At 43.8% G+C, this 16,291-nt stretch overlaps 1 protein-coding gene across 3 annotated transcripts in view; it reads right to left on the minus strand.

Moving 5' to 3' along the window:
- Window positions 1-16,291, minus strand: part of tbc1d22a (TBC1 domain family, member 22a) — an 85,033-nt gene that overhangs the window by 36,525 nt on the left and 32,217 nt on the right. For all 3 annotated transcript variants that reach the window (XM_076152021.1, XM_076152030.1, XM_076152015.1), the window contains one exon: window positions 2,402-2,508. In XM_076152021.1, coding sequence (XP_076008136.1) covers window positions 2,402-2,508 — 107 coding nt within the window. The remainder of the gene's footprint in view (window positions 1-2,401; window positions 2,509-16,291) is intronic.

Here is a 16,291-nt window from a genome sequence, read left to right on the forward strand (position 1 = left end):
CCCCCAGCAGCTGCTACTGCCTCCATCTCCACTGATCTCCATATACTATAGCTGAACTAACCTGACGCTGCTTAATCTGTGATTTGTGTAAAAGAGGTCGAGAGGTGGATATTGGGCAATGTGAATGAGATCAGAGTTGTGTGTGTGTGTGTGTGTGTGTGTGTGTGTGTGTGTGTGTGTGTGTGTGTGTGTGTGTGTGTGTGTGTGTGTGACCGCATGTGTGCACATTAGTGTGTGAATTCTGAAACACAGGGAGTGTTTACAGTCTTGGAGAAGAGGAAATACAAAAACGTATCCTTGCAGTCGGGCATCACACACACATACACACACACACACACTCCAGCTGGCAAATCACTGCTAAAGTCTGTGTATCTGTGGTGAATTGAGTGACAGCACAAGGTGATAGCAAGGAACCCCTGAGGAAACTAGAACAGGACCTGGCGTCTGGTTTAGCCTGTCTACCGTCTGCTAGACGTCGCTCCTTGGACCCCATCTCTAGCTGGCACCGTGGAAACAGATTGTTGCCTTGACAATGAGGACACAAACTGATTGGCTCCGGCTTCAACGGCGTAGCTAGAGGCAGCTCAATTATTGACAAAACATAACCTCCTTGGTGGAGGTAACGAAAGAAAAGTTCCAGAGAAATTCTGTGAAAAAAAATTCCCAAAACATGCAATAAACTGTTTTAATTATGTTCATCTTAAGCCTTGTGCCTAATAAAATGACGTTATTCCTAAAGTTTGAATAATTTAATGCCACACACTTGTGTCTCAAACTCCAGGTTGTAAACCACAGAGGGGTCAGAGGCATTTTTTTGGTCGGCCCCCATTTGTCAAGACTACAGATGAAATAGATTAAGTTTAGTTCCCATGGCGAGATTAAATTTCTCAAAGTAAGACCCTGGGCTGGAAAAAATATATTAAGAGCCCCCCGCTGTAACAGGCATATATGCAGAATTAGCATAAAAGGCAAGTTTTCATCTGCTGCCTTTTAAAACTAAGAGCCCTCGGGGGTGTGCTAGAGGAGTAATGGACTTTCAAAACTTCTTGACTTCATTTTCCACTCTGGGCATGGCAGGTGAGACGGCGAGTCACTGGCTGTGCAGAGACGGAACACAGGCATACACACACACACACGCCACTGATATCACCCAATGCACCAGAATTCAACAATTCTGTGTGCAGTAAAATGAAACAAATATTAAATAACCGAGGCTTACATTGTTTTATTGCTGATTAACTTGGGATTTATCATGGGTTTGCGAGTGACGTGAAATGAGCATCAACAGCATTCAGAGGAGATGACGGACCCATTTAAATTAATTGAAACAGCAGATATGGAACATTTTAAGAAGTTAAATGAATAAATCTAGCCAGAGGGGCTGTCAGGTTTAGCACGGCACGGGACTAATAGGCTGAGGGAGAGGCTTACATATCGGGGGGCAACTCATCTCAAATATGTATGTTCTACTGCGACTGCTATTTCTTTTTGTGTTTCAAATATAATTTCATTGAATTATTGAAGAATTCTAATACGGTGCCAGGTCCAGCTCTCCTGTCAAGTAGGTCAGGTAGCCATGTTGTTGGCTGTGTTTGAAGCGAATGTTGCTCCTGGCTGACATGTCTGGGACGTGGGAAGGTGTGTGTGCTCTAATGCTGTCGCTGTTGTTACACAACCAGCCGCAGCTGTCGTCGCTAGTTTACCTTGCGCTCCTGAGCAATGTTTTTCATTTTAAGACATGAGTTGTGACACTTAAACGTACCTTGCAAACCTGTTGAAAACCTGTGAAAAGTTCGTCATCATTAAGAGATGACAGACCACCTCAAATGTAATTACTTAAGTTTAAAAGAGATGGACACAATTGCAGTACCTGTTTCAGAGGAACTAACTGGACTTATAGGGTGAATGTAATTGCACGGGCAAACTCTTCCTTCCTTCCTTCCTTCCTGCTATAAGTCCCCCTGCCCCTCCCTCCCTCAGTTAAGTGTAATAGTGTATAGTGGATGTGAGGGGTTCGAGACGAGGTCAGGAGCAAGGATCACAAACTAATTACAGCGCTGAGGCACTCAGCCTCCGTCAGATTGTTTAGAAAGCATTAAGGGGAAACATGGGCTTTTCCTTAGTGCACTGCACATAATTAGTTTGGAACCAAGGTCACAAACAAACACGAGCATGGGAACAACAACAGTCTTTAAAGACACACTTTTCTCTCACACCTCTCCCTCTTCCTCTAATGTTGTCTTGCTCTCTGAGGAAAAGAGGTGTCCTCTCTTGTGTCCCATTTATTAATTACCTTTTACATTAATTCAATAAACTCTATTTTGCAGTTCATCTGAGGTGTGTTTTCTGTTCTACACGTTCTGTTTTTCTGCTTGACACACACAGCGACATAGACGCTTACCTGGATGCCGTCTAGAAGTTTGCTCATGCACCAGAAGCTGTCAGCCTCGATGTTCCTCAGCACCTCCTCCTGGAGACTGGACACATCAAAGTTTTCCACTTCCTCCTCTGCAGAAAAAAGGGAAAGGGGGATGAAAAGAGTGAGTGAGGTATAAAAAAAAACCAAAAGGAAAGAAGAGGTGTGAAGGTGAAGCTCAAATTGGGAGGGACAGAGAAATGCTGTTGTAACGGTAAAAAGAGGTAGATACAGAGCGAGTGGGAGAGGGTGTGAAGAGTCTGGGTCTGCTAGCACAGCAGGGGCTATAAAATTTTGCGATCAGAGAATTTGCCTTTGTTAAAGCTAACTGCAAACTGGTGCGTGCAAAGAATACGCTTTGAGAGGGAGGAGAGTAACACGGAAAGGATGGGAGGATAAAAGCTAAAAGACCACAGTAAACTGGTCTTTATTACTGTTTCAGAATGCCATGTGGACATAGCCTAAAATGCTGCAATATGGTGCTGCAAAGGAACTCTGAAGCTGCATGCACACAGAGTCCAAAGTCATTGCCAATGGGTCACTGCACAGGTTGTCATCAGATGTCATTAACGGCACCAGGGTGTGATTGGTGGCAGAGGCTTAGAAGACCTTCTGACAGACAACTGACATGCAGAGAAGAAGAGATGGGATAAGACAGATTATCCATGACCTAAAGAAAGGGAGAGGGGATGTGTTTGAGTGTGTATGCTCAAACTATTGTAGTCAGGCAGGCCACCAAAAAACACAAACAGGACCCGGTATTTATGTACTGAGCATGCTCAGTCTAACTGACAGACAGACAGACAGACAGACAGACAGATGAGGAGTACTACAAAGCCACTGTGAGCATGTGTTGTTCATTCAACATCCTGCCAGGGCTCTCTCGTCATTGTCTTGTGTGGCAGAAAGACGGACGGAGGGATAGACACCAGAAATATGAGAAGAGACAGCAGACAAATAGGCAGGAGGTGAGAGGGTGTAAGGTTCCTTCATATCATTCTCTCACACAAGGACAGACTGAGGGTTCACATTTTGGACACTCAGATCTCTCATTGAAGTTTTTCCGAATAGCTCATTCCAAAGAAAAAATGAAATCATAGTACGTCCAGAGGAGATATATAACAGTTATTACCCGTACAAGCGTAAAGGGATGTGAAACCATTTTTGGAATCCAAAAACACCCTGCAAAGTGTCACCCCTGCCGCTGAATAAGAAGCCATCTACAGAGGAGACATTATAGGTCAGAGACAGCAGATATATCAGCCTCAACTGAGGTCACAGCAGAAGTTAACTACATTGAATTGGATCTAAATGTTACTGTTGGGGCAGCCTCTAAAACAGTGACACCATCAGTGACACCATCTGATCAATTTGGACTTTGTATTTGATCTGATGGCTCATCAAATCACAGCAGAAAGACAATAATTTTACGTGATCACTGCCTACTACTATGGGACGCTGGTTGGCACGAGTGACGGCATTACATTTATAGTTGAAATGTGTAATCATAAACAGGGCGGCTGTCAATTTAGATTGTGTTGCAGCTGATTAACAAGGTGTTGAAGTGCCACTGGTGTGCGGTATCCTGAGTATCCCAGAGCCTCAGATCAGTCTTTGTCTTAGCTAAGGCTTTGCTGTCGGGCTTAGTTCCACATCCAGACCTTGACTCTACAGCAGATTAGAAGGGACAGCTTCCAAGAGTCCAGTGGTGGCACTGGAAATGGCCAAAGCTCATCACAATAACAAGGGCACACAAGAGGAAGACGCTGAGAGGAGGCGAGGATGAAGCCACATAATGAGACTGAGCTCTCAATGGCTTGTTTACAAGGCAACAGTGCCCCCTGTGATCGCTCAGGGAAATGACGCTACCAGTAACCGGCCTCACACGGATCAATGCTTAGAGAAGCACAACAGTCAAAGCTCAAGTCATTTGTCATTTCTGCAGCCAGATAGCCTAAAGATACTTTTATGTCCACTGTTTAAACGGCAAAAGAACCAATGCTTGAGGAAATAAATCTCTGATGCTTCAACAGCTATCAGACCATGGTCACAGAAAATGTCCCCTAAGACCATATAACAGGACACTTGGAAGCGCAATTATAAACTGCTTAGGTGCCCTGAAATGGTAGAGTAACTATCTGGAGAGACATAGTATGTCATAACACAAAGTGATACAGTGATTCCTCTGCTACATGATGTATGAATACATCAGGACAGTAGAGTCAGTAGGCGGTGCTGCGTATGAGCACCACTGGTCCACCTTCAGAACCACAACAGGCCCTGCCTTCAAAAGAAAGCTAATTAATGTCACAAGAGCCATGCCTCAGTGAGGATTTGTTGGAATGCTGATAACATATCCACCTCTCAGGAGACGTACGTTCAAAATAAGAGGGCTTTTGGATCAAACTTCACACTTCACTTAGTCTTACATCTTAGTAGTCTTAGTGCCCCCCAAGACTACCAAAGAGATTCCAGCGGTTTGTTCAGATGGGATGTGTCAGGGTTCTTAAGAGAGCGGGCCTGAGCAGAAACCAACCGGTGTGAGTGTAGGAGCAGGGGTGGCTCTTTTGATGCCACGATCACTCGAACATATGCGAGAAAACAAACGGCCCTCTGAAGGCGAGCGGTTTATGATCAAACTGGCAGAAGAACACAGGACACACACACACAGACCAGACTCGGTGCAAATGAGCGCTGCATGCATGCCCAAAAGAAGAAAACAGTACAAACACTAAAACACTGAGGAAGAACTAATTAAGGAGCAATAAATGTGTATGCAACGTTGTTTGAATAAAACAGACAGATCACAAGTTCACTACCAGGGAATGGCATTTATTCACCAAGAGAAAAGCACCCATAACCCGCGATTGGGGAGTCTAAATTCTCTCTACAATCTTTTACTGTGTCTTTATTCATCCGAGAAAGAGAGTTTCAGCTGCAACAAATTAAGACGTGCTTTATCTACAGTACCTTTGTTTTCTCCTGATAGCTTCATCCACCCACAGCTGTGCCCTCCCCTCCACTCTACTTCCTCACTTCTGTTGCTATTGCCATCCTGCACACTTGCACACCAAGCCGCTCTCCTGGTCCTTTCATCTTCCTACCTGGCCTCTCTTTCTATTGGCCAAGGAGCACTGTTTCCTGCCAGCCCGCAGGGCTCATTTCCTGTTTGTCCTGGCGCAGGGGGCAACTTGTCCAGGGAGACCAACTGCTCGGTCACTGCCAGCTGTGAGCGCTTGGCAAGGCTTGCCGTGCACAGCCGGGTTACACCTCCAGAGACGAGAGTGCGGGCACCTACATACACAGGCTTGTGTACGCACACATATTCGGTCGCGCACACAATCACACTCACGCCAGTGTTGCCATCTGCCCTCTACAACTGTGGGCCACACGGTAATGTGATGTAAGATGATAAACGAGCTAGTTTAGCTTGATGTAATCATAAAATGTGTGTGGTTAATCGAGTGTGTGTGCGAGTTGTGTGAGCGCGCGTGTGTGTCTGTGTGTACGGGCTGAAACTGGCAATAAAAAAAGTCCCGTTTGAAAACCTTCTGTTGGATTAGTTTAATCACAAGCAAACCGGAGTTGGAGAGTGCCAGAGACGCTGCGGCTGCTTTTAACAAGATTTAAGCAAGCAAAGCTCATAACATCACATGAAGTGGCAGTGTCATTAATTATAATTCACACCAATTGTTCAGCGAAATCCAATGAATCTAATGAGTTACAACCTGGATGCTGGGCGCGGAAAAATACTTTGCACCTTCAGAACCGACACCTGAGTGACACAGCCGAGAGCTTGACACGGAGACGTGTGAGAGTTGTAATTGAGGTGTGTAATACTTGCGCTTCCCTACGTCTCTGCTCAGCCCCCCCTGCCCCCTTGCTCCACTCCCCTCTCAAGTTTCAGTGAGGAAAAAGGTGAGTCTTACCCGCCAAGGCATAATTAGCGCGCTGACTACAAAAGTGAAACGATTTCTGGGGAGGTGGCGTTCATAGCATTGAGAACACACACACACACACACACACACACACACACACACACACACACACACACACACACACACACACACACACACACACACACACACACACACACACACACACACACACACACACACACACACACGAGATGCAGTGTAATACAAATACTCTCTCTCTCTCAATTGGAGGCAAGATGTGCAGTCATGAAAACGGAGCGCCGGTTGTTATGGCAGGCAGGTGTGAGTACGCATTCTTGTGTGTGTATAGCAGAGTCCTGTATTTGCTGTAACTAACAACTCCAATGTCTTCTTTTCATTATTCATAGAAGCCTCGATGCATTTTTGCTAAGACCAAACTATTATCCTTACGCTCTCAAAGCGCTGAAGCTCAGCCAAGCCACCGATAAGGACTCCTTGCAGACATACAATCTTCACAATCACTACGACAATGTTCTCTTCTCCCACTATCTGCACCATAAGCTGCGCGTCTATACATCAAACAGCGCGGCACACAGCTGTTAGCAAGATAATGTAAGTCCTTGACATCAAATAGCATCAAATGGAATGTAGCTATTAATGCGATATCTGCCCATGTGCAGACACGTAACGATCTGCCTGCCCCGAGGTGCGACACAAAGAAGTGTTTCATGTCGAGTGTAGCTACTAGTGACACATCAAATGCTGCTGCCGCCGCCAATATTCCTATTTACGCGTCATGCTGGCCTGTGGCGCGTCTATACATCTGTCTGACGGTAAGGGCGGTGAGGCTGTGTCAAATGTGAGCTTCAACATGTGTGCAGATGGCAAATCAATCTCAAAGCAAAGTAAGTTTGAGCGGAACAACCATATACAGTGTTTCCTTAAGGTTTAATCACTTAAAATTGTCCGTCTTGTCAAAAATGAGGGATGCTAAATCTACTTGCCTGCATGCCCCACACACACCCAGGAGCTGCAGGAGCCTTTCTAGAGACATTAGCGAAGGATCATCCAATTAAATCATTGGTGTGCGTAATCTGCAGGCTTAGTTAGGGAAAGAAAACATTAGGCACATAGTAATAAGCACATATTATGAGCGGTGGCAGACAATTAAAAGAGGGAGGCAATCGACATGCAGCGTGGCAGTTGGGACGCCTGCAGATGTAATCCTGCTCTGTGGTGTCGTGTGAACACATTACTTGTGCGATGGTGTGCGTGGAATATTCACCAACATGTAACCGTGGGTGCATAGATGCCATCCAGATGTGCGAATATGAATTATTTGTACGCGTGTGTTCATGTGCATCATTTGTGTGTGTGAGTCTCTACAGTATGTGAGTATATCTGTGGGTACGCGGACGTGACATAATTCTAAACACCACACACCACCCCATCACAGCAGCACGCTAAAATGACTGTTTCAATTGCCTCCAATTGCATCAGGTCAAGCAGAACGCGTCTCGCTGGTGACAGAATGATAAAACAGATTTTTTTTTTTCATCCAATCGCACGGCTGACACGGAGCACGAGAAATAGAGAGACTTGGCGAGCTCTGAGAACCTCAATTTATGCCTTTTTATAGTCAAGTAATTAATTTAATCTAAAAATATTCAATAACCCCTGCGATTATTCACAGAAGATAAATCACTTCTTGACAGAACTATTTCTCTGAATCATTCCGGAGCTCTATTGCTTTTTATCAGGAGCGATGAGAGAATCTCCGGGACATCGGATCAGGCCGGACGCAGATGAGCGCACAGCTACTGATTCTCAATCCCTTATGTATACAATACAATATGACAAACTCCACAGCGTCACAGCAAATGGGCTAACACTGACTTAACTGAACACGAGTAAACAGAAGAGAGGAAAGTTTTGTTTTCGTACTTTGTATGGCTAAAAAGCACATTCCAAATGTTCTGTTCTAAATGTCAATTATTTTTTGTTGTTGGGAGAAATAACTAATTACGCAAACGATTTACTAAGAAGGACAGGAACACTCTACCTCAAAACCTTTTTACATGTAATGATGGCTTTGACAAAGGTTCCTTATTTGTACATTTATTACATCCTCCTAAATAAGGAACAGTAAGGATGTTTTCAGCAACTGGAATTCCCATTAGGTACATATTCCGGCTGATGAAAGCCGTTTACACTGACTTCATTTCAGAATAGCTGCTGGTAGACACAATTAACGAGCTGTTCTATATTTTCCACATGGCAAAGAACACGACTCAGGCCTAATTACATCATGTTTGCAGTCTTTATTCCATACACACTACTACAGGATAATCTGCTAACTACCAGACCCAAACTAGGATAGATTAGAGATTAAAACCAGGTAAGACTGCAATCGCTTGAGTTTGAGGCACAAATAAGAACGTGAGCCTGCAGTGCTATGTGCATTCTATTGTTCAATACTACAGGAGGCACTACATCAGTGACCCTAATACATTACTATGGATCGCATAGCTGTTCTTGTTAAAACTGGCAAAACACAGAGACAGAAATGCAGCTTCATACAGCAATGTAATGAGTTCCGGAATGATGAACCACTCGTATATCTTGTTATACAAACCCACCCAGTGGCAATCAAGCACAATGCACACATGCACAGAACCCAATGATAAATTAGAGACATGGGGATGCAGAAGAATCCTCTCTAATGAATGAGAGAGGGGAAAAGGAGAAAGAAAAAGGATAGCCATCAAAAGACTTTAGAAGAAAAGAACATACGGCAGAAAAGACAAAGAGAGACAGATATAAAGAGAAAGGTGGAGATCGACAGAGACTGAGGGTCAAAACCACAAGGCTGATTCAATTTCTCCAGTCCAAATGCTATTACTTAACCCCAGAAACATGGCGATTGCGTTCCAAACCAAATAGAGTGGTGGAGACCGAGATAAAGCTCAGGGGGTCAGACGGAGAAAGACAGACAACGTATGAGAGAACTGAAGAACGTGGAAAATAATGGCTACATCAAATCAATAATCTCACCGAATGATTAAAGTTGGAGAAATCAGAGAAAGCGAAAGAAGATAAGGAACACTGAAAATAAGACAACGTGCCCATTGGATGTCAGTAGCAGGCCTCAGATAATCACTTAGCAGCTCATTAGAGCTAATAAGAGCTGTTAATCAGAGAGAGACTTAGAAAAGGAGACTGGACAGACCATAGGGGAGACAGAGATATTAGTTAACTGCCTGACTAAGAGCCACTCCACAGATTCCTTAGACCATGGGAGAGCAAAAGAGATGAGAGATGATACTAAAGATGGGACGGGACAGGAAACCATGTTGGTGGAGGTTTGGAGACAGGGAAGCTATCTTGCTCAATTTAAGTTTAGTCGGTCACTAAACCCAGACATTAAACACTTAATGTGAAAGCATTCCGGTGGATCAGTGGCGGGAAACTTTTAATGTGAAGCAGCTGCAGGAAGTGTGCATTAACAGTGTGTTAACGACGCAGCAGACCACGTTACAGCTGCGACAGCACAGAGGAGAGCTGATCAGAAAACAGTGGGGCTCCTGTCTGCCTGATGAAGATAAGAAGAACACCGTGAACGCAAAGTAACAAAGAGAACTGAAACCTTATCACAACAAGGCTTCCAAAAACTGCTACCCTATCTCAAGTGGCCTGCATGACCCAAGATTTAATGCCAAGCAGGGGCGCAGCATGTTGCAGGATGTGGATATCAAGGTGCGGCCCTGCACCCTAGCAGGTCAGTGCATTATGAACAAAGAATCTCCATCCATAGCTAAAGCTCTCAATGGAAAATGGAAGAGGACGGGAGATAAGAAAGAGAAGACAATTCGACAAAACATAGAAATGTGATGCAATAGTAATAAACAGATCAAAACAGTCCTGCCAGTCGATTCAAGATCCACTGCCTGTCTGAAGTGATGGTTCAAGCAGAATAGGAGAGCAAAGTGTAGTTTATTGCAAAATAAATTTCTATTCACAGACTTAACTGGCACTGTAACTCAGGCTTAAAATGTCCAGTTGACATCGCACAAATGTAGACTATGGTATTCTCTGCACACGCCTCATCACCAGCACGAGTGTTTGTGCCACGCTACAGTCCTGCAGGCATTCCATCAAAGCCGAGCAGCGATAGGCTTCCATCTTCCTTTCGAGCTTTGTCCCTGGATGCTCCACCTATCGGGTCTATCTGCAACGCTGCGTCTCCCCCCGCTACTCCCCACCCCCACGCACAGTGACTTTCAGAAAAGGAGACATCCTTGCTCAGCAGAGCCTCCTGTCTGTGTTATGAGCCAGCGTATGAAGTATGGTTCTACACAGTGATGTAAATTCCACTAATCCTCCAGAGGTGGAGCATTTGCAGCACTTAGGTTGTCTGTCACAGCCACTTTCTGTCTGCTAACATTAAAGGCAGTTGGTTCTTTTGCAATTGGGATGGCCTGCCAGACTGGGGGAAGCATTTCATGTTAACATAATGTATGTCTATAGGGAACACACATAAAATAGGCGACACATGAAAAGAATAAATCACAAAGAGAGAAGGGTAAGTGTACAAGCTGGATGTCCCCAAGCTTCTTCAAATGTAGACGTTTACATATTTAATTGCCAGTAAGAACAAAATAAACCCTTTTTTGCCTAATATGTTTTGGGGGCAATTCACTAAAACAGCAGAGCTAAATCAGCGAGACAATAACAGATCCATTCATTAAGCTTCTGTTGGCATTAATTAGCGCACCTGTATCCCATTACCAACTAATTGTGGTAAGGGGCATAGGACGTAAACACCAATGACGTTGGAATTTTAAAAGGCTGCAGTATATTAAACATATTTATAAAATGGCTTCCTCTAGCGCCAAAGCAAGATGGACATGTCAAATCAGCAGATACCTAAAAAAACATACCCTCTTGTATGATCTTTCATTTATGGAGCATGTTTTGTGAACATGATACAGACAAATGTTGATATCTATTAGTGCAAAAAGGTGAAAATAAGAAAATGTCTTCCTGCCAAGGTGGAGATGTCGTTTCCAAAAGTTGAATACAAGTTATGTATGTAATTTGACTATGAGCCCTGGGCAGAAATGAGCTTCATTGCATTAGTGAAAGCCGAAAAACGGAAATACATATTTCCCTACATTTATGAAAGCCCAAAGTATTGTGGTTTAAAAATACCAACTCCAACACACACATACACTCGCCGAAGAATAGTAAGTTCTTCCATCATAGGAACACAGCGTTGTTTGCTCATCATCTCTTCTATCTCCCTTAATGAGTGCAAGGAGAACATTTCCATTAGCTTTCTGACCATATGGATGTATGTGTTCTCCTCCATTTGCACACATGCTGAGCAAGCAAAGTTCTAAACCTGATTTTTTTTTGTCAAAATATGTACTGCAGTCACTCAGTGATTGGAGATGAACTCATTATACAATTAAATGCCCTTACAATTTCAAATCCATGTCTACCAAATGAAACAAAGTTAAGCATGATTGTTAAGAAATGGGAGTTCTTATGTCTCTGCTAAATAAAACCTAACCCAACAGCCCTCTTGATGTGAGAGCACTGCACATTCAAAGGCTGGGGATAAACATAGTTTATTAAAAGCTAAAAGCAGGAAAAGTTCATGGTGAAATTAATCACGAGAGTCTTATTTTCCAAAGAGATACTTAACACACAAAGAGCATAAGAACGGGGAGGAAGAATGAAAATGTCAAAGCGATCAAATCCATCGGAACACGGGATTACTGTAGACATTAGTTCACAGATGACACACAGAAGGAATATTTGTTCATATTGAAACGGTTCCTTTTAAGTGCTGCTTTCATTCTCATTTTTCACTCTGTGGTTAGGTTAAGCATTTTCTTTTCTGCTGGGTGACCCATTGGGGACTGTAGCTGCTCTCGTATACAAATGGCTCACAACAACACATAATGACGTTGAACATTGCAAGCAATATGAAATGTTCAACATCTTTCATCTTAAAGCATGAAAAGAGGGAAGCAAAACTATCCAACATCTGGCTTAACTACTAGTCTATAGATTCACTGAAGAGAACCGCTCTTACCTTGTCACTCAACCTGCAAACTGTAACTTATCAAGCTAAATACCTTAGATAAGTCACTTATCTGCCAACTGGGCAACATAATTGATTAGCAGTACGTCTGTGATTTGATTTGCAGCCGTAAGTAGTCATGTAACAGAGTTGTACAGTGAGATTACTCAAGCTTGTATAAATGTTCTCTTTAATTTGTCCTGACTATGATTAAGGGCAACAGTACGATTCAACTATATACATGCATGCTTCCCAGCAATCCCAGTGTGAGGTAATTGTGCGAACACACTGATTGTAATAATCTAGGTCTGTTAAGCATACTTCAATTTGTGCTCATTTTCAATTGCATTCAGGGAAGAGAAGTGACTGCAGCCTGCAGACAGAACAAAAGCATTGGAACTCATAGTGTTTCGAACAGAATTAGGGATGTAAATGTAATTGTATTTTAACGAGCTTCAGCAAATGACAAATTTAATCATTATGTATTTTACCAACACTGGATAAGAAAGATAATGCCATAATAGCATTCCAGAGAGCGGTGTAGATGTCTGTCTTTGTGGCAAGTCTGTTGCCAAGATGCATGGCTGAGAGAGCGAAGCCAAGAGAACGCCTTCTACAAGGTACAGAGCTAATTACTGAACCTGCGATGAAATCCTAGCAACAGAGAAGCTGTTGCTAGCCACTTATTCAGCTTTGAGACGTCAAGCTTCATCTGCCTGGTTGGGCTGCTTTACGGCACCGCAGGACCGCCTACCTTTGCCTTTTTTGAAAATCTACTTTTCCTCCTCTCCTCCTGTTTTTCATTCAGCATTCACATCTACCTTCTAGTCCTTTTCACACCTGTTCTAAAACCTTACCTATGAATGCTTACCTATTTCTAATACTCTTTCTTGTTGTGTCCCATCTTTAACTTCTTCATGTTGTTCTCATCTTTCTCCAGTGAGGATCCATACTTAGACACTAGCATGCAGATTACATTATGGATCTGCTGGACGATCAATGGTCTCTCCACATTAAAGAAGGCCTGGTCCTGCTCCTTGGCCCGCCACAGCCCATCCTAGCCTTAATTAGATGACTTTTATTGTTGGGTAATGGGAGAGATGCTCCACTGTGGAAGATGGGGGGAAGACAAAAGCAAAGTAATGCTTCACTGTTTGGGAGCAAGAACGATGGACTCTAAATCAATTGCTCCTTAGACAAGAAAGAGAGCAGTAGATTGCTAAACAGCTCAGGTGGATCCGCAAATTCAGAGGTGTTTTTCCACTGTGGCAAATGGAGGGATTACCAAGCAATGAGTAAATGAAACTTTTCAATTTGGATTAATGATCAGGTGTTAATGAAAGCTGGTGGGGGTTGTGACATGGGGAAAGAGAAGGGACATTGTGAAGACCAAGGGGTAATGAGGCTGAGCCATTCACACTCGGGCGTTGCATCATCATACTAAAATGGAGAGTACAGCAGCCGCACGCAAGCACTGCAGGGTGAGACCAGGGCCAGGGCTAGAAAAGACAAAGACAACAGCACAATGACAGAAAAGAACTAAACAAGTGCATGGGTATTTTTCAGGTCCCAGAGAGGCAATGTGATTCGAGGGTCTCTTTCAATCATACGAGATTCTGGAGGGCCGCCGACACTGTTCTATGCAAAGCGAGAAAAGAAATAATGGTATCAGGGGTAAATAAAATAAAAAAGGCATAAAATGCAACATGGAACGGAGAAACATGCAGACAGATGCTCAAAGGATTCATGAAACAGCTAAGACGACGAGGTTAAGGTCTTTATCAGGTTCTCAATCATTGAGCTGCCTCACATTCTTATCGAGTGGCTGCCACTCAAGGTCTGAAGGATCACCGCCACTTAGACACAAACACAGACACACATTTGTCCAACTGAGTGTGACAAACATTTGAAAAGGCCTTGAAAAACAAACTGATAAAAGAAGAAGGACATTGATTCGTCATCTCAGTTTCTGAATAGTCTGGCTTTGTGTTTGGCTGCATGAATCTCTCAATCAAATCTGCTTCACACCAAAATAGATTGACTCCTCACCAGCTGTGTGCGCACTCAGTGAATTAGACAGCTACAGCTACTGATTGAGGCAGACTAGCAGGTCCGACCAAAACATGTGCAGAGTCCATTACAAAGGTATCTTCCCGCACATCAACCCTGCCAGTCAGGCATATATACGCACGGAAATGCAAATACACACACGATCATGCACCTCTGTCATTTAACAAGTGTCTGCTTTGTGTGAGCAGCCGAGCCCAGCGACGGTACCAGTGCCCAACTCAGCCTGAAGTACCCACCGGATCATAAACATCTGGAAATATGACAAGAGCTGCGCAAATCAAACATACGCTGACTCTACCGCTCCACTGGGAGTCTATGGAAGACAGGGCCGGCTATCATAATGAACACCCACGGGGGGGTAAATGGTTATCACTTCCATGTTATTGAGGAATGTATTACTTATACATAAACACAGGCTTCAAAGCGCCCTGGATGCAAGCACCATTACGCTGTAACCAAAACCCAAAATCCCAAGAGACGGCACAGTGTTTGGTCAAATATAACGCCGTCTCTTAGGTTTTACACATCAGCAATGTATTTGAATTCAGAGGAGAAAAAAAGAACAAAATCATTGCATGCAAGCCAGGAAGAGAAGGAGAGAGGTGTAGCTCATGTGGCAGACCTAAAAACACCTTCCGATGTGTGTCATTTGTTACGTGTTAGTGAGAGAGGTAAAGGTGGATTACACGTCTTGTTAGAGAAGAGTATACAGTCCTCAGTAGCACAAAGAGGGAGGGAGTGACAGAGCTAGAAGAGGAGTCAAGGAAACTAGAAGAAAATAGAAGAAGAAAGCAACACAGGCAACGTGACAAAGCATCAGAGAACACATCACGCCAGACTTAGGCCCACCTCATAAAAATGCCAAGCCCCTCTCCTCTTCGGCTCTCTCTCCATCTGAAGACGAGAGCGCCTTACAACAGCACAGCGCACAGCCCTTCATGTAAGATGCCAAGCAGGGCCCGTTTGAAGGTTCGCTGGCTGTGCGCGTTATTCAAAGCTCATCAGCACCTTGAGATGCAGCAAAATAAAGCGCAGGCTGAGGCTCTTGAAGATCTGACAAGGGCCTGACTCGCTCACAGAGGACAAGCAGGGAGAGGGAGGGGGAGAAAGAGAGAGAAAGAGAGAAAGGGAGACGGAGACAGAGAGAGAGAGAGGGAGAGAGGGAGAGAGGGGAGGGGAGCCACTGTAGAGAGCAGTACACATAAAGGAGAGGGGAAATTAAAGGATGACAGAAGGAGCGAGCAAACGAGCAAGAGCAGAGAGGAGGACGCACAAAATGTCTACACACTCTGGACAAACCGGTACTTATACACCTGTGCTTGTTTGTCGTCATGCCGTGTTTGATACAAGACAAGGAAAAGGGGGGTTGGTAACTAAAAGGGATGAGGTTTCAGTTCAAAAAGGATTAAATCATAACCGATGTTTCCTCAAGGATTCGGGTGACATACGTGCAGCCACACACTGTAAATCTTGGGTCACCCGAAGGAGGACATTAGGCTGGTGGGCATGTTAAAACTAATTTATGCTTCTCTGTCAAGGTGTTCCAGTGATTTCAATGTGCAATGCTTAGGGCACAAGTATTGGTTTATAGTTCAGCATGAGCAATAAGTTATCTGCTTTTATGTCAAATCGGTACATCTATTGTACATTATTCAACCGTGTTATATGCTTATTATACTTTATACCCAGAGTCCTTGTGTGTACATTCTGTCATTTCACTTTAGATAGCAGTAATCCAGTCCCTAGATATGTTTTTTTAACATAAGAAAATGAGATCACTGAGCTTTTCTTCAACAGTTTTCCTTGAGATATTAC

The sequence above is a fragment of the Genypterus blacodes genome, unplaced genomic scaffold (genome assembly GCF_046128005.1).
Source record: "Genypterus blacodes isolate CSIRO-AG114 ecotype Tasmania unplaced genomic scaffold, CSIRO-AGI_Gbla_v1 ptg000007l_1, whole genome shotgun sequence".
Classification (NCBI taxonomy): Eukaryota; Metazoa; Chordata; class Actinopteri; order Ophidiiformes; family Ophidiidae; genus Genypterus; species Genypterus blacodes.